The 22,816-nt window shown below is 40.3% G+C and overlaps 2 protein-coding genes across 6 annotated transcripts in view; one reads left to right on the forward strand and one right to left on the reverse strand.

Moving 5' to 3' along the window:
- Positions 1 to 6,478, forward strand: part of LOC141810333 (protein bicaudal D homolog 1-like) — a 37,333-nt gene extending 30,855 nt beyond the window's left edge. For 4 of the 5 annotated variants that reach the window (XM_074697754.1, XM_074697757.1, XM_074697756.1 and 1 more), the window contains exons 12-13: positions 5,072 to 5,155; positions 5,377 to 6,478. In XM_074697754.1, the coding sequence (XP_074553855.1) occupies positions 5,072 to 5,125 (54 nt within the window). In that variant the 3' untranslated portion in view covers positions 5,126 to 5,155; positions 5,377 to 6,478. The remainder of the gene's footprint in view (positions 1 to 5,071; positions 5,156 to 5,376) is intronic. The other variant, XM_074697755.1, reaches the window with a different exon arrangement.
- Positions 6,479 to 12,931: 6,453 nt separating this feature from the next.
- Positions 12,932 to 22,816, reverse strand: part of large1 (LARGE xylosyl- and glucuronyltransferase 1) — a 97,200-nt gene continuing 87,315 nt past the window's right edge. The window contains exons 12-15 of the mRNA XM_074698195.1: positions 22,073 to 22,351; positions 21,107 to 21,253; positions 19,009 to 19,204; positions 12,932 to 17,183 (exon numbers count right to left, since the gene is read on the reverse strand). Coding sequence (XP_074554296.1) covers positions 16,986 to 17,183; positions 19,009 to 19,204; positions 21,107 to 21,253; positions 22,073 to 22,351 — 820 coding nt within the window. The 3' untranslated portion in view covers positions 12,932 to 16,985. The remainder of the gene's footprint in view (positions 17,184 to 19,008; positions 19,205 to 21,106; positions 21,254 to 22,072; positions 22,352 to 22,816) is intronic.

The following is a 22,816-nucleotide window of genomic DNA, read 5'->3' on the forward strand; positions in this document are numbered from 1 at the left end:
CAGCTGTCTTGTTGTCTGTAAGAAGCAGGAAATGGCATTTTAGGATAAGTCAGTGTTGGTGTGGGTGTTCATACACATTACATCCTTCTTGATCAGTAGCGCACTCACAGTCAGAGCTTTAGGCTGATTTCAACTTGTGACTGAATCTGATCGTTTGCGGGATACGCGCCACATCCATTAAGAACCAAACCAGTGCTGCTGTTTAGCTTCAAAAGAGTGCTGTGAGATGTTTCTGTGTAAGTGTAGTCAACCAATCCTAAATATACTGGATATAAAAAGGACAAACCAGCGCAAAAAATAGAGCCAAGGTTTCAAGCCTTTTTGTTAACCTATAAAGTGATTGTTGTCATTACCAGGTGTACAGGAATAAATACAGTGGCCTCTGTTTCTGAGTCATTAAGATTAGAAAAGTTCTTTGAAATCAAAACTGTAGTTTCAGTCAAGCAGACCAGGGAGATGATTTTTTCAAATCTTAAAACTGGCTTTGTAATTTTTCAATTGTGTCTTCCCTGGCGGGTATTAAAAGTGGGTTTCCACCAAGCAGTCCATTGAGATACATTTTTGTATCTGATCTTGCTTTCCACTATTCCACAGCCAACTGTACGTTCCTTACTCAGCGAATGTGGTTGTAAACTGAATGACCTTAGTGGCATCAGCTACATTTGGAGTAATGTAATACCGTGTTTAGGGACAGGTACCTTTCACATTTGAAATGATATGGTACTAATGCCCGGTACCTGGCAATCGGTATTGGTACTCAATGGTACCAATTTTTGGTACTTGTTCGTGTTTATGTGGTAATAAATATCATTTTGTTTAATAGTAAAATCTATTTTTTTTTCAATTTAACATATTTATTCTTCAGTATATAATCTTGCAATGCTGTGTCCATGTCCAGCATGGAAAATTGCCGACTCTTCCAGTCCCTTACAGTCACAGGATGCGTTAAGGTACCTAAACATGGTACCTTTCGATTTTATGTGAATCGGTACCTGGTACTTTTGACAGAATTTGTTTGGTACCTGTAAAAGTACCTAGTTCTGTACCCATCCCTAAGCGTGTTGTCATAGCAGCACATCTCAGTGTAGCCTGCCAATGAATTTAATGAGAATGAAGAATGCAACTTGGAAAACAGAGGGCAACGATGGAGGAAGTTTCAGCAATTAGAGGATTGATGATTTTCTGACCAACCAATGGACTGCAGTGCATTTACCTCCACCTTGATACGCTCAGTGCCCCAACTGATAAGGGCAAAAAAGTAGACAAGTACAGACTGGTTATTTTTGTACCAACCTCAATTTTTTGGCAGTGAAAATTATTTCTTTCTGTGTCCTCTGAACTGAACCTGACTGCTTGGTGGAAATGCTGCTTTAATTTGCCATGTGATATTTACAATTTTTACTCCTTCCACTAACAATTGTGAGCTATTCAGTGATGTTTTAGCTGATTTACTCTGTAGGAAGCCTGGTTTGGACCACTGTATTACCAACAAGATTGGAGTGGATTTACTTGACACGTTCAATATTTCATTTGTTGAGGATAAGTTCAATCAACCAAAACACAGGAACAACCTGGGCTCTGACTGTGAAAGGAAACCAGTTTAATCTCCTCTCTGTGATTCCCTCACGTTTCCTTTTTAAAGTTGACACCAACACATAACACCAACATTCCCCATTCCTCGCTAACAAACTTTTGATTGGGTAAACTTTACCTCACTTTTGTGAGGTAACCAAAAGTCTGTCAAAGGTTAGTTTCTGCCCCATGTTACAGCAATGTGAATACCAGTTTCATTTTCTGTGTTGTTTGAAAGAGATTTTTGTGGTCTTTGTAGTATGGTGGGACCAAGAGGAAAACATCCAGCAGACACATTTTTTTTTAAAACTACTAACTTGTGATTTGTGATCTAATATTTGCACTCAATTTGAATGCCAAGAAACCCCAATCCTAAATTGAACAAAGATGGCTGGATTGTAAATGATCTGCTGGTTTTTACGACTTCTGATTTTTGGAGGTTCCCCTTCATATGTATGTAGTTTTTGGTGGAAAAGCACTTTAGTCCGAACGAAGAATCACATAATAGTTCTAGATCTGAGTTAGATTTTATAAAGGCAGCTACGCTCACCAGACAACCAAGAAACCTTCATACAGCAGGATTGTAGAAACCACACAGAGAACCAAATGTGTTCACACTCATCTCCTTTTACATTGGCCCTGGTTGGTCATCACATAACTCCAAATTATTTCATCTGATGGCTGTGATTGACACTAACACATGGCAACAAAGAAAAAAAATGGAGCAAAGAAATTAAGTTTCTTAAAGTCAAAGTGGAAGTTGGTAATTGGTGTCCATCAGAGACTTCCTGGTAGTGGTCTAAGTCAGCAGGTTATCAAACAGGGCACTGGTCAGCCTCAAGTAGCTGAAACATTCATGACAGGTCATGGAGAAGGAGGGGATGTAAACCTAGTTTCGTGCTCCTTTTTAGATCATATAAACCCAGAAACTTCAGACATTTGAGCTTCAGATGATGATTCAAGGACGGCAAATATTCAGGAGTTGTGTTGAACCAAAGCAAATAAACATAAAGGATGATATTCTTAGAGGCACAGCGATGGTTAATTATCCTGAAAAAAAGATGATCTACTGTTCCAATCATATGACATCACTGAATCATGATTTTCTTTGACCGTGATCGAGCCTTTAAGGTGAGGACATCCCTCCTAGCTTACTGTACTCGGCAGCCTCTGTGACCCTGCAGTGCAAACATCCAGACTGTTAAATATCATATCACTGAATGTGTCCAATGCCTGTTTTCTGTCTGACCACTTTAAATGCACGTGTACATATCAAGTATTTTAAAGCTTTAACTGTACAGTGTTATGTTCATATAAACTGTAAATATTGATAAATTAATACTTTGTTTGTGATATTTTGTCTGAATGTTTATCCCCCATAGTGTTGCAGAATTTAGCTCATTTAGTAAGACAAGCTAGCAAAGCCTGTTAAACACAATACTACAAAAACAGAGAAAGATTGCGCTCACGTTTAAAGGTATATTTCACTTTTTTTTCACCAATAAGTGTATTGTAGCCACAGGAATGCTAGTCAGCTCGGTCATTCAATGAGAAGCTGCTGGAAGAAACAAAACCCAAGCTATGCTACAGTTCTCTAAGCCAGTGTCTGGGTTTGAGTGTAGGCTCTACTATCTTTTTGAACACTTTACTTTGTCATCAGAAAACTTGTTGGTCTTTGCAGTATTTGCAGGTGCAGCGCAGAGGTGCATCGCACTGATCAGCCTATCACATCTATGATGTATGTGTCTGATATATTGTGAATGTTTGAGATTTTTCGCATCTCAATTTTGCATAATGTTGATCAGTGAAACCCTAAGATTATCCTACACAGCAATGCTTGTAGAGTTTACTTCAGCTTTCCCCTCCCACTCAGCAGACAGCACAGTGTGTTTTTAATAGCATTGACATACTGTAACAACAATATGAGTTGAATACTTACTTGAAAGAAGAGATGCAAGTTGTCATCTTGTTCATGGACATTAGCTTGCAGTTGTCACAGATGTGTGAAGGCCCAATTGCAGAAAATTTAAAATTTACTGGACCAAGTTCCAAACTTACACAGTGAAATAAGGCCACAAGGAAAATAGTCATAGAGAGCATGAGGAGTGCATAGTCAAGATTTGACACAATAAATTGACAAAGGTAGAGAAGGTAACCAGTTAGTGCAATCAAACAGGAGGGAAACACAAGATCAGGAGGTTTATTTTAGGCTGTTTTCCAAAACCGCCTACTACCTACTAGGTGTGAATGTAGCATGTAGTGGGCACTGCATACTGCCTACTGCTTTTGCATGTAGTATGTAGTATGACTGTTCTGTTGGGTCTGTTTTGTAGTATATTACTGTGGTATGATGGTGACATCTTAGTCATTTTGTTAATCTTACTACAGCAGAAACATCATGTTTAACTTTTAATCTTAAACCAAAAGTTATGTTGTTTATTTAAAAAAATCTGCAAGGGATTGGCTTTTTATTTTTACAGCTGATTGAAAAATCACTTCCACATAATCCAAGTATGGTTCAAAAAGGTAGTTACTTGTTCATATAGGTTTTAATTAATTTCTAGAAGTGGACAAGATTGTCTAGCATTAGTGTTGTTGTATTGTAGTTGTAATGCCGACTCATTCCACTAGATGGCGGTAATTCACCAAAACCTGCCAACAGCATTGACAAACAGCATTAGCGCAGTGCATTGTGGGAAACAGTATGCCAGGTGGACTGGTCCGTTGCATACTGAGAAATTTTCCTGAATCAGTAGGACATACAGGAATTTTTGGCATACTGCAGATTTTGCAAGTTTTTGCATACTGACTACTAGATACTGAATTTAGGTCAAAATAGTAGACACTGCTAGTGTAGTAGGCGGTTTTGACAGCCTAAACTAGACAAAGAAACAGGAAACACTACAAACTCTACCTGGAAACAAAAGGGGAAACACACAAGACAAGGATCACTAAGAATAAGCACAAAGAATAACTACTGGCACAAAGGGATAAAGCATAAATCCACAGAAGTTAGACAAAAGAAATACACACAACAAAAAGACCATCTTCTGTTAGCATAGAAGTTCTTCCAGTTTTTTCTTCTGGACAGTGTGTTGCCTTTGGAGCCTATAGACCCTGATGATTAGTGCTCTAAAGGTAGAAGAGCACGTCAGTGTCTGCAAAAATTCTCAAAATAAGTGAAATACGAAGCAGATTGGGTCCATGTGCTGAAATATGGGGCCTAGCTTGAGTGCTGTTTCTCCTGGTACTTTCTCCTTGAAGGAACTGAGCTGTCTGGCATCTATTGTTGCTAGTAACCACTGAAGACATCTAAATCATACAACCCCACTTAACACTTAAACAAATCTAAAATGTCCCTTTAAAATGAAAACACAGAATCCAACCTCTCCTAATCCTCACTGATGTGAAGGTAAGTCTTTTTGGACATGTGTTTGTGTTTGAATTAATCTATGTATATCTGTGCAGCTCTGTGTCTAACAGCCTCAGTCTCTTGCAGATCGTCAGTAGCCTTCTGCCACAGTGCCGCTCCTCCTTCCCTCCCCACAGCTGAAGGTTTGAGCCTCCTCAGCTCCTCTTACAGGTAAAAGCAACAACAAAATCACAAACTACCTGCAGACTCTGTGGGGACAGATTACGACCGTCTGCCCTTCACAAATCTCTCCCTCAGGCTGTGTCCCGTTTTTGACCAAATATGGAGCACAGAAACCCAGATCTAAATACTAAATCCTGAAAAGTAGAGAATCTGAACTGCAAAGATTTATTTTATCACTCAAACTCAACTATTCTTTCTTTTATCCTCAGCAGGCTTTCTGGACCGCCCAGCAGATGCCCACCATGAGTGCCTCCTGTCTGGACTCTTTAAGCCCCTCCCTCTTCCTTTCCTTTCACAACACCTGACCCCTGACCTTTGTGGAGACTCTTCCACTTAAAAAACTGTCCCATGATGCCTCCACAGACAGTGCCTGGCTCACACTTTTACTTTCCTTTGGAGAAACAGAAGTCTTTCTCTGACATTTGCTACTGCCAGCAGAGCCTCATGAACCTACAGACACTGACCTCCACAGCATTTTCATCCATCTGCTCATTCATCAGTTTAATTTTGGTCATTGCAATCATAAAAATCTTCTTATTTTGTCTCACAAAGTTAGTGTGCATCTGCAGAAAATGTGTATTTCAGTGCATCACATCAACAGCATGGCGTTCATGAGTATTCTAAAGCATGCATGTATTTCTTTAAGCATGTGCAGCTGTTTGATGTTTTCAAACATTTCTGCTTCTTTGTGATTCACGTACAAAGCATTACACTTTTTGTGTCCCTACCCTCCTACATGTAATCACATATCCGTCTTTGAAAAATATCCTGTGAGAAAAGCACAAACTGAAGCGAAGCATTCCAAAAGCATCCTCTGTGTGACTGTTAGCATCATTTCATCATGTTGTTGGTGGTGTTTGGATGTGACTCAAGACTTTTCCACAAATCCACGTGATTCACTCGCAGCGCCTCACTCAACTGCCAACAGCTGAACTCAACAGAAACCAAGCTGAAGTGAAGTGATCCCATAAAATCTGCTAAAGACGACATCTTTAAATTTAAAGAAACCTGAACCTTTACAGGCTTGGATCAGGATCAAACACGCTGAGGGAGTAACCACTTATATCACAGTAAAACTGAATGAAGAAGGGTGAGAAAGATGAAAGTTTACCTGCATCTTGTCCTGAAGCTGCAGATAGGGACTTTTTGCAGCTGGATTCAACCCTTCAAAACTTAATCCACAAAAACAAATGAATAAACAATAATTTCCATGCTATCATCTGACCACTGTGCTGTCAGGATGTTTCCTCAGAATGAACCTGTGAAGATGAGATGAATCAGCATCAAAAAGCAATATTGTTGTCAAATAAAAGATAAACCTCTCTGGTATTTGGTGCTTTTTCTTTGTTTTGGGGGCATTTTGCTTAAATTTATTTTGGAAGTTGAAAGACAGAAATATTTGGGGAGTGGATGAAAAGATGGAGATGAAGAGGACCACGGCTTTCAAACATGAGGTGCACACTTTGACCATAAGGTCGAATAAGAACCCAGAAAGCTGGATTTAATCCCTATTTGAAGTATTTGAGTTTTGGTGACCAAGACTTTCTTTTTTTTAATCCAACTAGGAGAAAGAAGAGTCTTGCAGCATAAAGAATTTCAGTTATCACTGTACGCTGATGATTTATTGTTGTACGTTTCATAGCAGCAATCATATCCTTCCCCCATGAATTTGGCTGATGATCAAGTTGCAAATTAAATATTTCCAAAAGAGTGAAAGCTTTTCCATCAACACATATCTGCATTAAAACATTTTGGATTTCCCTGTAAAGTAAACCCATCTGACTTTTAGTACTTTAGTGTCAGTGTAACCGGAACATTAGATTCTTTTTCCCACAGTACGAGTAGTTTGCCTCTAGTCCAGGGCCTTTTAAAACAATGCATGTGGAAATGAGATGGTTTACATGGACTTTAATAATCTTTTTTTGAGACGAGCAGTCACCTGTATGATAGGTATCACTTCATGTTGACAAATTTTGTATTAAGTGTCCCTCATATTGGAAACTGCAATCCTGGTCATAATTTTGTGCAACAAATTTTTAGTGTCTGAAAAACAAGATTAAATAATCAGACTCCAAAGTGTATGAAAACTCAGCTCCTTTAAAAACCTGCAAAGAGGAGCTTCTTCTGTAGTTGTAGTACAATTATTTTGCCAGTAGAGGTCACAAATGTATAAGAATTAGACCCTGCACTACATGAGAGGCGTCCATTCAGCTCTACCTTGCATTGACTACCTTCCCCTTTCTCCCTATTCAGCAGCTAATTTACACCTAACCTATTATCCAGCAGCAATGGTACACTCGTCTCTTTGTTCATTGCAAACATCTATTTTAAGTACACTCTGTCCTTTAAGCTAAATATACTATACTGAGACCTCACATTGACTAGCTTCTGGCTGATCAAAACTAAATTACTCATTCAGCTATTCATTCATTTATTTACCATAAAGTGTGTCCAAATTTTTATTGTTATTTATTTATCCAATTATTTATTTATTTATTTATTTATTTATTTATTTTTTTTTGGGGGGGGGTCAAAACTTAAGGAAAATGTAGAAACACAAAACCTAATTTTACAAATGTCCTAGAAATATGGAAACATAAAACTGCGGGATCATTGGGCTGTGGAAACATAGAGGTGACCTGATCTTGACAAGCTTGTACAGTTGCCTAAGTCACATTGTCTTTTGATTCAGGTAAAATTAAACCGCTGCGCAATCACACTGTTCATCCGTGCCGTGCCCAAGCAAGCTTCAACTCTAAAGTCCAGCTTGTTTGGCCAGTATGACTGCAAGTGTACCGTGTCCAGGTACGGTACACTTCTCTGCTTTGGCACAATCCAGAGGGGTGTGCTTCTGCATGGTACACTTCATGCACATTTATTTTGAAATACACAGTAACAACAGAATGAAATTATAGTAATTGTCATTTTTTGTTAGCTATTTCATCAGATAAACACTTTGTGAAATTCCTGTCCTACATAAAAGTTTAGACTTTTAATAGTGAGATCAAAATACATGATGATTGTGCACAAATTAAACTTTTGTGTTCATTATTATCACTTAAAACAAGTTGAACCATGAAGGGACCGTTTAACAAGCTCAGTTTGTGTGTGTGTGTGTGTGTGTGTGTGTGTGTGTGTGTGTGTGTGTGTGTGTGTGTGTGTGTGTGTGTGTGTGTGTGTGTGTGTGTGTGTGTGTGTGTGTGTGTGTGTGTGTGTGTGATTACTGATGCAGAGCAGCTTCCCTCTCTTTCTTGTTTGTCTCTTATCTGTTCCTCTGTGGACCGTCTTCTCTGGTCTGCAGGTTATTTCTCCTCACATGAAAAGGAAGTCAGAGAAACACTCTGATGAACGAGACGGAAACAAAAGAATTTAATTGTACCGTGGTCTCGGCTCTGTCCACCCTGTGAATTATTCAAACAAGAGAAAGCGTTTTGGGGCTTTCAGAAACATCTGTTGGATATTACGGACGTGACCTGAAGAGGAGAATGAGAGGGGCACTTAAGGTTTTTCAATCCAAGCTTTACATGTCTGAAGGGTCAAATCAATTCTGTGCTGGGCTCATTCTGCCACATACATGTATTATTTTTCCCATGTGTCTTCTTGCTCAGCATCAGTCTCTGCGTTTGCCTTTACAAGGAGCCTCCTTTTCCCTCGCTGGCTTTGTCTTCTTGATCCACAGTTTTTATGCATGCAGTCTAAAATAGATCTAAAACACATTCAAACTAAATGATGTGTCCAATTTTCTTTAATAGGATTTTAGCACACTTACTTAAAGCAGCGGGGATAAAGAATGGAGCACATTTTAGGACTGACATTTTAAAAAGTGACTCCTTCCTGCTGTGATGTCCATCCAAACATTTTTCATCCACACGGCTCCCTCCTGAGCTCCATGAGAGCCAGAGATTGAAAATGTTCCTTCAAACTGTGAACCGCTGCTAAAAATCACAGCAGTAACAAAGAACGGCAGCTTGTGCAAACTGAAAGCTTTCAATAAAATGTCAGAGCAATTTAAGAAATGTCAAAGCTATTTCTCAAACCCTGCATACAGGTGGAGGTGTTCTGGTGAATGAAAGAGTAGAGGCTGGCTGCTTTGCTCTGAATTGTAAAGAACTCATATGAGAGTAAACTCAAACCGTGACTTAGTTTTTACAGATCATGCTGTGCTCCCAGGTGACGTGATGCAGGAGGAACAGTTTGGCTTTGGTAATAAACTGTGTCAGTGTTGCTGCTAGCTGGGCTGTCTGTGAGGGGAGGCCTGCAGACGGTGATTGATCGCCTCAATCGACCAGCTCCAGACATTCTCCATTATGATTCTACGTGAGGAGACTGTGCCTGGCCCTCTGGGATGGAGCGCCGCACTGTCGTCACCCTGCACACCTCTGTCACAGCCATCTGTAAACATCTGTCAGGAAGGAGAGGGGAGGGCAGAGGTGACCCTGCCTGGCTGAATCCATCAGATGGTGGTTGCCGAGCTGCTCTTGCTCACCCTGTTATCTGTTCTTCTACAGCAGTGGTCCCCAACACCTGGGCCGCGGACCGGTGCTGGTCTGTGGGTCAACTGGTACCAGGCTGCACATTAAAAAATCTCAACTTGCATTATTTCTGTTTGATTTATTATCTAATTCGGACCTTTTTTTTAAATAAAAAAATGACCAAATTCCCTCCATCATACCTGTCTATGACTCATTCTTGATACCAGACCCCCAAGCTAGCAAAATTGGCAAAAAACGAGGGTAAAGAGACAGTGAAGAAACAGAAGAAGAGCCGCTCTGTGAAAATATTGTCTGACACTAAACTGGTCCATGGTGCAAAAAATGTTGGGGACCACTGTTTTACAGTACATTTTTTCTATCTTCAGGAAAAACTTCCACTATTTCATCACAGAACCACCTTATTGTTTTCCTCAAACTGCTGTTGATGCCACCTTTTTGACAGACAAAGAAGCGTGATGCAACTTATTAATACATTTTTATATAAACATGTTGAATCTGAAGGACGGGGCCCGGACTTGAGTATTGAAAGCGTATGATAAGTTTTATCCTTTTACCATTGTGTCAATGTTCTGTTGTACATGGGTAACTTACCACTTACAGTGAAACTGAGACTCTGGTGAGTCAGAATATATGGTTGCGTCTTATGTTTTTAACTGAACAGTAAAGAAGTTAGCCCACCAACAAAAATGGAGACAAAGGTACCAAAAAGTCTGATCGTTGATAAAGAAGGTATGACTTTTGGAAAAGGAGCCTTTAAAATCCTGTTCAAAGCAGCCAAAATTCAGCTCTAAACTTAACTTCCAAACTTTTGACACACAGGTTCATTACTGAAAGGTTGTTAAGAAACTCAAAAATTAGGCAAATAAATGAAATAGATAAATCTTTGCGTGGCTTTAGGTTAACCTAACAGCCAGCTCTGTGTCAGAGAAAGTGCCTGAGAAGTCCGTGACCTAAGACTGCAACGTACTGGTTTTCAATGCAAGCCTGCTTTAAGAAATCTTTAGTCGAATACACTGTGTCACTGCAAAAAGTTCCAGATGCCTGCTGTATCCTGAAAACAGGCACTAGAAACTCATCATCTTTATTCATCTATGTACAGTTAAACTTTATAAATATACAACACAAAGGCTTTTAAAGTAACCACTAGGTGTCAGTGTAGAACAAGAATTCACCAAAAGACCAGACAACCTCTGGAGAACTCCAACACTCAGACACAGCCTTTTTCTCATGAATGAGCACGATAATCTGGATTGAAAATAATCTGAGGTTTGTTTCTTTACAGCTGTGTGTCAGACAGCTCCATCAGACGACAGCTGCTATTTGGCAGAAGAAAAATGAGTAATATTTGAGATGTGTGTGGGGCATCTTAAGCAAATTAGAAAAATAAAGCAACCTATCGAGAGCTAGGATGAACTTTTTCTCTATCTTCAGAAAAGAAAACTATATTCAAACTTTTGCATGATTTCATGTGTTAATGCTTAATTTCAAGTTAATGCAAACTCATCTGAACAGAGATATATGAACGTCATTACCAACCTTTACCCTTCACTTTTGTGTATATGACAATAGAGGACGTGAGCTCCTCTGTAGGTGCAGCTCCAGCCTTTAAAACTCTCCCCGTCCTGCTCATAAAGGCCACTGTTCATCTCTGTAGGGCTAACAGCCTCCAATCCTCTGAATGCATTATCCAGAAGTCCGCTGAAATTCATGCATTAAATTTTAAATTGAATTAATGAGCGGCTCCAGTAAAACTTTTAATAGCCTATCCGATAAGAGGGATGGAGCTGTGGGACCTTCATTAAAGGGGAGTTAAGGGATGGCTCGACCGGGGACAGTCGGACTCCAGGGAGCTGATAAACTGACGGCACTGAGAACATTTCATTTAGAGGCACTGCAGACCATCAGGCTGAGGAGCTGGTGGTATCACAGGAAACAAAAAGGTCAATGAAAACTACAGGGAAAGATTCTCTTATCAGCATCTCTTTGAGCATCCTCTTCATGACTTTTGTATTCAAGTTCAATTTTTTATGGGAGGATTGTGTAAGAACAGGAATACTGTGGTCAGCAGATTTTAATACAGATCAAAAGCTTTTTCCAAACACTTGTAAATTCAAAAGATAATCATTAAAATATAAACATTAAATCTAAACTATCAGAGCCCCAGGAACTGTCTTACAATGTTATAGATTCAAAAGCACTAAATCAGTGACATTGATTTAGGTGTTCTTTGTAAAGAACTGTTATTCAGTACCACTGACTTCACATAAAGATGGACGTCCTCCTCCTTTGTACAAAAGTGATGCCAAAATACCCCCATGAGAAGCCTAGACACATGAGGTAAGTGAGATCAGCCTGTGTGTGTAAAGATCAGCGGTAATGACAACCTGCCTCTTTCTCTAACTTAAGCCACATTTACCCTGTTGTCAATCACTGATTGGTCCCTCGGGTGGGTCCAGTCCACCACAACAGATTTGCGTGTTCAGTGACCCTTGCGTTCTTGTTTTTTACATTTCCTCTCAACTTTCCTCGGTTACTTTACTACTTCCCTTTTCTTTTTTTTCCTTTTCTTGCCTTTCTACACTGAGAGACTTTTCACAATAATGTGAATGTCCTTTTTCGGAGGGAGATTTCCTGCTGCAATTACAAACTTTTGCACATTTCGAGATATCTTTTATGGAATGTGTTCTAGGGTTTATGGTTTACCACAGTTGTCTCTTTTGTTCACTATCAGGAAGTGGAGGTTATTTGCTATTCTGCAGCCAGTCAGTGTGGGGAGCTTTAAATGTTTCGGCTTCACTTTTGGGAAGCTGCTATGGCGTCTATCTTTTTTTATCAGACTTTGTGAAGCACTAACAGGAAAACAGGAAATTAAGCTATTTAAACACCACACACCGAGATATCCTGAACTTTTAAGTCTAAAAGGGATGAGGGACAAAAAAACGGAATCCTTTGTTTCTCATGGAGCCACTTCGACCTGATGACATCATCGCTAATTTAAAAATCTCCTCCTTAGGCAAAAAAATCTGACTATTAGAAAAGTATTTCTCTTTCTTTCTTAACTGATGCTGACATTACAAAAAGAATAAAAGTGAAACTTCAGGAAAGAAAGGAAAGACTCTGGGGAGCTCCTGCAGGTGAACTCACACTCAGGTGAACTCTAGTACTATGTGTTAACAACAAAAGGTCACATGACTCCCTCTTTGCTTTGGGTTCAGGAGGTTAAAGCGAGATTCACAGAGAAGAAAAGATGAAACACTCTCAGCATGTTCGACTCTTTGCTTTTATTCAGGTAGCAGCATCAGTCAGACTGTCCTACTTACACACCACAGCTCCTCCCTGCACACCACACACACTCACACACAAACCTTTACACTGAGCATACACCAAAATTCACCACCCACACACACACACACACACTCAGTACATTCAAACTAACACTTAGACCTGGACGGCTGCTCTGAGCTCTGCTGCAGCTTTTCTGTGCAGAGAAAGAGACACATCTGTAGTTTAACATCAGTATGTTGTGGTTCAGCGAGCACACAACGCTACAAATAAAACAACCCCAATTCAAGCACCACTTTCTCTTTTATCCGGAGTTTCTGCCGTTTCAAACCATCTGTGATACTTTTATTGTTTATATTTCTGTGGGAAACGGCCTATTTTGCGCCGCCGTCTTCAAATAATAGATTCCAAGGCTCAATTCTAGCTCTTATCAAATCAGGCTTCGTATGTTTACATCCCCTGGGCTTTCTCTGTGTTCTTGCATGGTTTTCTTTAGGGACTGTGTCCTTGCACGGTCTAAGACAGTCAAGTAATGTGATGAAAAAAAACCTGAAGGTGTACTGGTCAGTGGAAATGCTTGTCTCCATGTGACCGCTCATATGGTTGACTTTTTCCTCTGCAATGACAGCACTTTGACCACCAGGGGGTGCTAAAATGAACACAGACAGAAAGTTCTTGTCAAGAGGTCTAATGTGCGAAAACAACAAGAGCCATTCAAACCTCAATTTTGTTTGGTAAAATCTGGTTCCAAGGTATCAATTCTGGACTTGTAAGGTAAAAGCCTTTACTGTCTAACACATCAACGTAGTCTCTGTTACATCACCCATTTGTTTCTGATACAGACTTTTAAAGTCTGTCGTTGAAGGGACCAGAGAGATGATGCTAGACTTATGTTGCATTCATTTGTACTCGGACCTGGGAAGTCGGGAGTGGGAATGATGTCATCTCAGAGTTCAGCATTCCCGTTGCCGGGTTAGAAAAACTTGCCATAACAGCAGCATTTCTGTATATAAACATTGAATAATACTATATATATGGCTGATTTATTGTGACAAACACTAGTCAGAAATTCTAAAATAAAAAGAATATGACAGGGAGGATCAGAGGTTGTGAACTATGTCTGTAAGAGAAATTTGATCTGCTTCCAGGTCAGATTGTGATATACTTGTCAGACTGTGGATGAAAAACCTCCAATGTCTGGATCTACAGACAGTCTACCCATGTTTCCTCCTTAAACATAAAACAGAAAGGAAGAAAATACTTCCACAGCCCCAAAAGGGGCCAATGCAGACAGCAGTTTGTGCTGGAAATGGCTGCATGAGCAACTAAATACAGCTGTGAAAGGAAAACTCAGCAACAGCAGCTGTTACTTTGAATCTGGTGGAGTGGTTCTCCAACGTATTCTTACAGCGCTAACATCAAGATAAATGAAGTCATTTCCATACAAAGCTGTTGAGCCACTTGATATCACCAGAAGGGAAATTATTCCTCTCTTGCAGCCACAATCATCCCAGCAAATAGTCCCGTGGTGTGTCGCTGCACTAACAGGAAAACTAACTGCACTAATGGATCTCTGTTTGAAGCTTCAACAAACTCAGGCTTTCTCTAGTGAGCTAGATTAACAAAGCTCCAACCAGGGATGTTCTCTGTTCCATTCTCTTGTTGCAGATAATACACACTTGGCTAACATTTCCAAAGATCAATCATGAAGAATCCATACTTCATGTCATGATAAATGTATGGCAGAAACCTATATCTAATTTGATATCAAACCAATATGTTTCTATTGATCAATCTGGTAATCTGAACCAGCAGATTTTAACAGACTCACTCAAGACCAACCAATCACATCATATCAAATCATCAGTGGAAAAAAAGTTCTGGTACATTTAGCTTTTCCTTGTTGACCCCTTAAAACCGTTAGCATCTTATTAAAGTAAACATTAGCTTCTGTTAGCATGCTAATTGGGCAGGTCACACAAGATATTTTCATACTGGATCTTGTCCAGCAATCCTAGTGATGGCAGCAAAGAGAGCAACAAAGAAATAAACCATGAGCAGTGGTGATGATAAAAGGGATGTTACAAGATGTGACATGTGTCTTGTGTATTTTTAAAGGTGAGTCAGCAGAAAAACTCAGGGAACAAGGAGAGCTGAATGAGGGAATTCTGATATTAAGTCGACCACAAGACAGACAAGAAATCATGGCCGTGGAACACCAACTGCCAAAGTCAGTGGGACTATATTTTGAAAATTGTTGGATAAATAATTCAACATCAATATAATTATTAGGGCTGGGACTATATGCTATTCTTGCGATTCTATGACAATTTTTGGGGTGCCGATTCGATTTAAATTGGGATTTTTTAATATTTATGATTTTTGTAATTTTTAAAAAGTTAAATGATGATGATAATGTCTACAGATTATATCAGGAGCCATGTTTTCCCCTAAAATACACATCACTTGAGTCGGAGAGAAACATTTTGCCCTCTGCTGGAGAAAAGTGGTAACTTTTTCCAATCCAGTTTATAAACAAAGACTAAAATGAAAAATTTATATTTGGAAAAGAAAAAAAAAACCCACAAAGACTTTGATATTGTCAAACAAAAAATCCTGATATACTGATTTTCATCTTCTTTGTGTCTAAAGTTAGCAGCCAGGTAAAAAGCTAACTACCTGCTAACCACACATTACCTACCTTTATTCAATCCAGTGTCCTGAGATGTTGTTTCCTTATTTTCAACGTAACCCTGTTCAGACTTGGTTAGCTTTGCAGGGGGAGGTACCAGCTTCATGAAGCTGAAAACTATGACCTCACACTAATTCCTTTGTAGTCCGCCTCCCTGAACTCCACCATACTGATGACAAACTAAAGGTCAAAGAGAAAGAAGAAAAAGAAACAGAAAAGGAAGCGTCTGACTCTCCTCACCATCAGTGTTTGATTTCTTCAAAGTTTCACAGTTTAAGTTCGTACTAACAGTGTGATAAGAAAAGCCCGTCCCCTTCTTATAGCTCTGACTGTAAACACACTGATGAATAAAACCTACTGTTGGAGGGATTAGCATGGAGCCCAGTGAGTGCTTTGTCATCTCCAGCAGCTTCACACACCGACAGGACCTCCAGCATGTGTTTGTGGAGACCACACTGCCGTCATAATAAACACACACACCGAAAAGACACACCACACCATCTGCTGCCAGGGTCAAACTGGATACGTTCTGTAGCATCTACAACCTCCACCTATCTCTGCTTTAACGCTCCTGACGACTTATTCTGGTGTGTTTGAGTGATCAGATGATGAGGCAGCAGCAGACGCTGGCTGGCTGGCTGCTCGCCACATTATCAGAGAATGTGTGTGTGTGCGCGTCAGTTGTCACAACGAGATTCTGTAAATCTGTGTGGACGTGTTTACGGCTTTGTCTTATCTCGCCGCCTGCTGATGATTTGCATTCGAGTCGGGGTTGAGCTGTCAATCAAACCGTCGCCGCTGCTCACAACGAAAGCTCAGAAATGTTTCACATCTTCAACTCTGCTTAAGCGTTTAGCTAAACGCTGTCCTGGAGGAACACACACACACACATACACAAACACACTTTTCATCTACCTGCACACACACACTCGTACTTAACGTTACACCCAGCCGACAGCTCTGTCACTGCTCTTACAAATATGGCGAGGCATTGAATGTCAGCTTTTCTTCGCCTGCTGTCTGTCAGACTTCAGGGCCAGATCCAGGGGCCCACATAGCCTGCATCCAGGTCTTGGGTCCAGGTCTAGGACCCATTTATGTTATCCTTAACAGCTTTCACATCCCTGAAGGAGTTGTGAAATCTCTCCCATTCACAGCAGAGGACAAAGAATGGACATAAAGACCCTCACAGTCCCACATGAGGGTCAAACGTTCTGAAAAGTCTGAGGGAGTCTCAAATCATCCCGTTAGCCTCACACAGGCTGTCCTTGTTTCCTAACCCCCTCCTCCCCCCTGCTCGAGGAGTGTGTCAGTAGTCCAGGCCGGGGGGTGTGGGGGTCTGCAGCTGTAGCTAGCTGTTGTTCTCTGCCGTCATGTATTTGAGCGCCGCAAAGCCGTAGCGTCGCGACATGTTCTGCTGGAACTCCTCCTTCAGGGTCTTCAGGCAGACCCGGTACTGCTTGTTGGAGCGGAACTTGGTGATGTCGAAGCTGGGAGCGTGAGGCATGTGGATCATGTAGGCATTGGGGAGAACCACAAACTCGTACTCCTGCAGAGGAACAAAGAGACAGAATAGTCTCAGTCCAGCTGGGTGTCAGCAAAGCTATTTTTAACAGATATCTACAGTTCCTGGGGAGTGTGCTCTCTGATTTAATTATCACTAACTCTAAAAATAAAAGCTTTTCTAGTTCCAGGTTATGGTAAACTGCTGAGCAGCTGAGGTGTGGGGCGCCAGTATGGCCCCTGAGGTGCCTTTCCTGCAGGACACTCCCCACTCTCACCTTATTGCCCGCTCTTTCCACTGTCCTGTCCTCTCTGATTAAATGCATAAAAAGCCAGAATAGTTATGTTAAAAAGAGGAAAAATAAATTAAAAAATGCAAAATAAGGAAGAAAAAGGCAAAATAGTAAAAAATGAACAAATAAGCAAAGCACAAAAAATAGAAGCAAAAAAAAGCATCAGTTAAGGTATAAAAAAATCAAAATATAAGATTCAAATAGCTATAGCTGCATTCACACATGCACAAATCTTTATCAAATATCCCAAAATGTTGGTGCCCAAATCTGAATTTTTTATTTATGCATTTTAAGTTATATTTTTAGGGGGTTTATGCCTTTACTTGAATAGTGGAGAGGACAGTGGATAGTGGAGGAAACAGGGCGAGAGTGGGGAGTGACAAGAGGCCACAGGCTAGATTCAAATTCGGGCCACCTGTGCGAGAGTGAACTCATGGAGTGCAACCTAAATCACTAGGCAATCTGTGCTCCCCAAATTTGATTAATAAGTGTTGGTAAAGCACAAGAGGCCCAAAAAAGTTTGTAAGGAAAAAAGAAAAAAACAAACAAAAAAAACAACTTTTTTTAAGGGGGGGGGGGGGGGGGGGGGGGTTTACAGCATGTGTGAATGCTAACAAATGAAATTTTCACCCTGACTTTAAAGAGCCCTTCTCTTCCCGCCACCTCACAAAACTCCTGCAAAAAGCTGCAAAGAGCTGATATGAGAATCCAGCAGGAAGTACAAAAATACACTGTGACCAATGAAAAGTGTCACACCACAGCAAAAATAAAACACTGAGTACGAAAAAAATGGAGAAAGGAGAGCTTCCTGGACTCAAAACAGGGTGTAAGTTTGTGGAGCTTGTTGGACTGGAATACAAGCAGTTGCTGAAATCCAATAAAAACACTGAGTGAGGCATGAAGGCTCGATGCTGAAATGTGAAAAACTTTAACTGTTTTAAAAAGGGTGCCCTGGTTTTTTTTCATTCCAAATAAAATTGCGAACACCTCTTCCCCCTGCCACCAAAGGCCCCTCCGTCTGACAGGACAACTTCATGGAACGCTTTGAGAGATGTGTGAACAATCAGAAAAATCTGGAAAATCCAGGCATTTTCAGGAGTGTGTGAAAGAGGCTTAAGGCATGAATGAACCACAGCAGAGTTTGTGAGCAGAAAAACAAATGAGATAAGAGATGATTAGAAGCTTTGTCTCATTTCTCAGGGTTCATCCCTGCTGTTGTCACCATTAATATGGCTTATAAAAAATGGAATCCCTTCTCAGGACAAAAACTATTTGGTGCTGCTTGGGTGATAAGATAACAATTCATTTTTACTCAGTGACATACAAGAAGAAATTAGGAACTCAGACTTTTACAATCACACTTTGCCTGACAGGATTAGTGAAGCACTTCCTCTTTTATCAGCAGCTTTTTTCATTACAAACTGGTGTTTTACAGAGCAGGTCATTCATACTGCGGACCTGGACTACTTCATAATAATGACAAAGCCTTTTCAGAATAAAACGCTCCTTCCTGCCTTATTCTTTAAATGTTTTTTACACAGCATTGAGAAATATTAACATGACTCAAAAAGCAGTTACCTGTGCATCCAGCTCCATGATGTGAGCCACCTTGTTCCAGCCAAAGCCCACAAATCGACGGTCGTATTCAGGACTGTCCCTCCTCACCATGACGTACGGCTCGAAGTCAGCCTCCCACTGCACCCTGTATGGTGTGGTGGCTGTCCGCCATTTGGCGAAATTAGTGGGCGCGTGGCCTTTAGTCCACACGTGGTACCTGAACAACGAGAGGAAATCAATCAATCAACTTTAATTTGTAGAGCCCTTCCAACACACAAGGTGATCTAAGTGCTTTCCATTAAAATCAGGACAGGACACACACACAGCCCATATCCCCGCCGCCGTCTCCACAACCTTTTCCATAATCCTTTTTCTTTTGTGTTTTTTTTTTTTTAATTGTAGAGTCCGAAAACAAACTTCTTCGCTTTTTTCTGTCATGTTTGTTTACACCAAAGTCTCGTTTTACTATGCAAGATTTGGAATATTGAGCGAGAAGCTGAAGCTGTGCTAAAGAATCTGTTAGTGTGCGGTGTCCTCAGAGTGCACACCACACGCTTTAAGATCAGAAGAGAGAAATCTTGTTTGATCTGTCTTTTGTTATCATCAAGTGTGTGCTCTCTAAATGTGTGAAGTTTTGGAGAGTCCTGTAATGTGTGCCAGTCTTTAGAGACTCGGACATACAACGCTTTAAAGTAGTCAAGCCTTAAGCCAATAAAAGCATGAATGTTTTTTTCCCAGTCTGGTTTTACCTTTTTAACACGTAAATGATAAAAACCTGCCCTGACCACAATGTCAACTTGTTTGTCAAATTTTAAACTGCTATCAAAGAAGACACCAAGATTCTTCACAGAAGAACCTAAGTTAAAAGACAGAGCATCAGAGTGTGCAGAATCACTAAACAGAACATACTCTGTTTTATCCTCATTTAGGTACAGATAATTTTGCACTAACCCTTTTTTAATGTATGCAATGCAGTCAGTTAGAGAACACAGGAAGATAGATTTGCAGGTCATCTGCATAGCAGGGAAAAGCTAGGTTGTGCCTGGCTATGATGGACCCCAGAGGCAACATGTAAAGCGAGAACAATAAAGGGGCAAGGAAAGGAAATGGAAGGAGGAAAGGAAAGGAAATGTTAAATCGAGGCACTGAGAGTGGAGTGAGTGAGCTCCTTGTGGTCTATATTTTCTAGATTCTGAGGCGACACTTTGATTTCAAACCTCGGTCTGTATCACAGACTTTTTTCTTTTCTTAAAGTCTGGACTCCCTTCATGAACTCATGTTTACCACTCCCTGTGTCCAAATCATTTCTGATGGGTAAAAGCTGTGCTGGTTTTTTCTCTTGCTGTGCCATCACAACCCTTTTTCTCCACCAACCACCAAGATAAAAAAAGGTTTTCACGCACTGCAAATTGTAGGAGGGCAAGGAGAAGTGAGTGTGACTGAAGGCAGCGTGACCACACAGTGCAGAAAATAAACACCTTTTCTCCAGCCGTGCTGAAGAATCACACCTCCATGTTCCTGCCTCCAGCCAGCAGGGTGTGTGTGTGCATCTGTGTGTGTGTGTGAAAGAGCTGCTGTTTGTGTTCTGGATTTCTGGGATAATGCAATTAAAGCACCACCTCACTCTAGCCATTTACTTTTGGAATAATAGCTTATAAATAATACATATTTACAATCAATATATGTACAGGCTGTTCCTGCTTTTTATTTCATCAAACTCAACCCAAATGGCAGAGCTGGCAGCGGAGAATTCATCGACAGAGTGACTAAGTTTTCTCTCAAATAATGCTGAGAATAAATTAAAATCTCTTTTCTTAAAAAAAAAGAAAAAAGAAAAAAAAAGACTGAAAACAGAATGAATTCCTACAATTTCATACCAAATTAATTTTGCCGTCTATCAATTTTGTATTGTTTTCTTCAAGCTTTATTCTTTATCAGTTGTCTGTTCGTCACAGGCTCAACAAATCCCTGCCACACTGTGCTTCAAAGGGTGAAGTAAAGATCCGAGTTAATGAATGAATTCACAGAGGAATCAATATCACTGGTTAATGCAACCAACATTTAAAGACATGGGAATGAAAGGGGCTGCTGGAGAAACAGAAACAGAGAGGTGGTTTACCTGAAGGTAAAGAGCGTCCCCATGTCCAGCTGAGAGAGCAGCTCAGCTTTGGACTTGGGGTAGGACAGGCGATATCTCAGCGTCTCAAATGCTGGAACAACCAGAGCTTTCTTAGTGTTGGACATGTCCAGCTGTACCACTGACTTCCTGAAAAAAACACACGCACACGTCATTTAGTGATGCTAAAATGATAAGCACAGTCAATGAAGCCGGCATCAGGTTTTATAAAGCACTGGATTTTACTCAGCTGAATCAGATTGTATTGTTCCCTTTGCCAAGGAGGTCATGTTTTTTGTTAGAGTTTGTCTATGAACATAACTCAAAAAGTAATGAACGGATCTTGATGAAATTTTCAGGAAATGTTCAAAATGGGATAATGAAGAAGTGATTAAATTTTGGAAGTGATCTGGATCACAGTCTGGATCCAGGACTTTTTTAAAGCATTCTTCATCATTGTGGGATAGGGCCGTTTTCACCATATGTGGATATAACTCCATGATAAATGGTCGGATTGCTTTGCAAAAGAATACAAGACAAGGTCACCATAATTTCTGACAGATGTAAAAGTACGATCTAGATCCTGGCAATATTCTGGATACTAAGATCCAGAATAGTAAATATGTACTGGGTCATCATGATTTTCAACACTGTCAGGAAACAAATTATTGTACAAACCTGCAATTAATGCCAAATTGTAGCAAACAGTCTGCTGAAAGGGAGTATAACATTAAAGTAGGACTAAAGTGTTGCATGACGGTCACAATATGCTTGGAGGAGGTCTGTGCTCTCTGAGGGCTTTTCTTTTTTAGTTTTTTAATAAAGGCTGGGACCAAAACATGCTCAATTAGCTTATCCTGAACTGCAAAAGAAGGATTTCCAAACCTCAATAATTCCAGTCCCAATTACGAATTTTGAGCGCCTGAGCCTTTCATATTGCTTTATTCCATGTGATTCTTGTTGTCTTACCTGAGGTACTCATAGAGGCCGTACATGGGCAGGAAGTCGATATCTGACAGGAACATGTAAGGTGTGTTGACCTGCCGCATGGCCACATTTCTCAGCAGGTTGACGGGGTAGAACTGCCCCTCTTTGTAGACGATGTGATAACCGACGTTCCCGCGGCTCATCAGCACCTCAGACCCCTGAGCGTAGCGCAGGAACTGCTGGGCCTCAGCATCTGACAGGTACAGGGCCAGGCTGATGGGCCCCTCCCAGTGTTTACAAATGGCCTCCAACATCTGGAGTCTGGGGAGGAATAACACAACAGAAATGTAAAAATGGGATAACAGAATTCATATTGAGACACGGACGCTGATGTGACAATCAAAAAAGGATCATTTGTGTGAAAAAACAACTTCAATTTGCACAAGATACCAGCTTGTCAAAATACAGCCGGAGTTTGAACAAACAAGATACTCACATGTTTTTACATGTAAACAACACAAAAAAATTGCAATTATAACCTGGGTTGATGAGAAACATGAGAACAAGACAGTAACTTGTCTAAAAAGTGCCAACGTGATTATAAGATAATGCAAAACACTGGATTGTGAAAAAGACTTCTTTTTTAAACAAGATACTGACAAAATTACACTGTTTCACAAACTATCTACGTAAATCAACTTTTTTACATATGTTGACAAGATACTATAATGCAGGCAAAAAGACACTAAACTGTCCATCAACAGAGTATGAACAAGTGCAAAGAAA

Source organism: Halichoeres trimaculatus, unplaced genomic scaffold (genome assembly GCF_033239565.1).
Source record: "Halichoeres trimaculatus isolate MK-OKI-2021-1 unplaced genomic scaffold, fHalTri1.1 fHalTri1_scaffold_21, whole genome shotgun sequence".
NCBI classification, from domain to species: domain Eukaryota; kingdom Metazoa; phylum Chordata; class Actinopteri; order Labriformes; family Labridae; genus Halichoeres; species Halichoeres trimaculatus.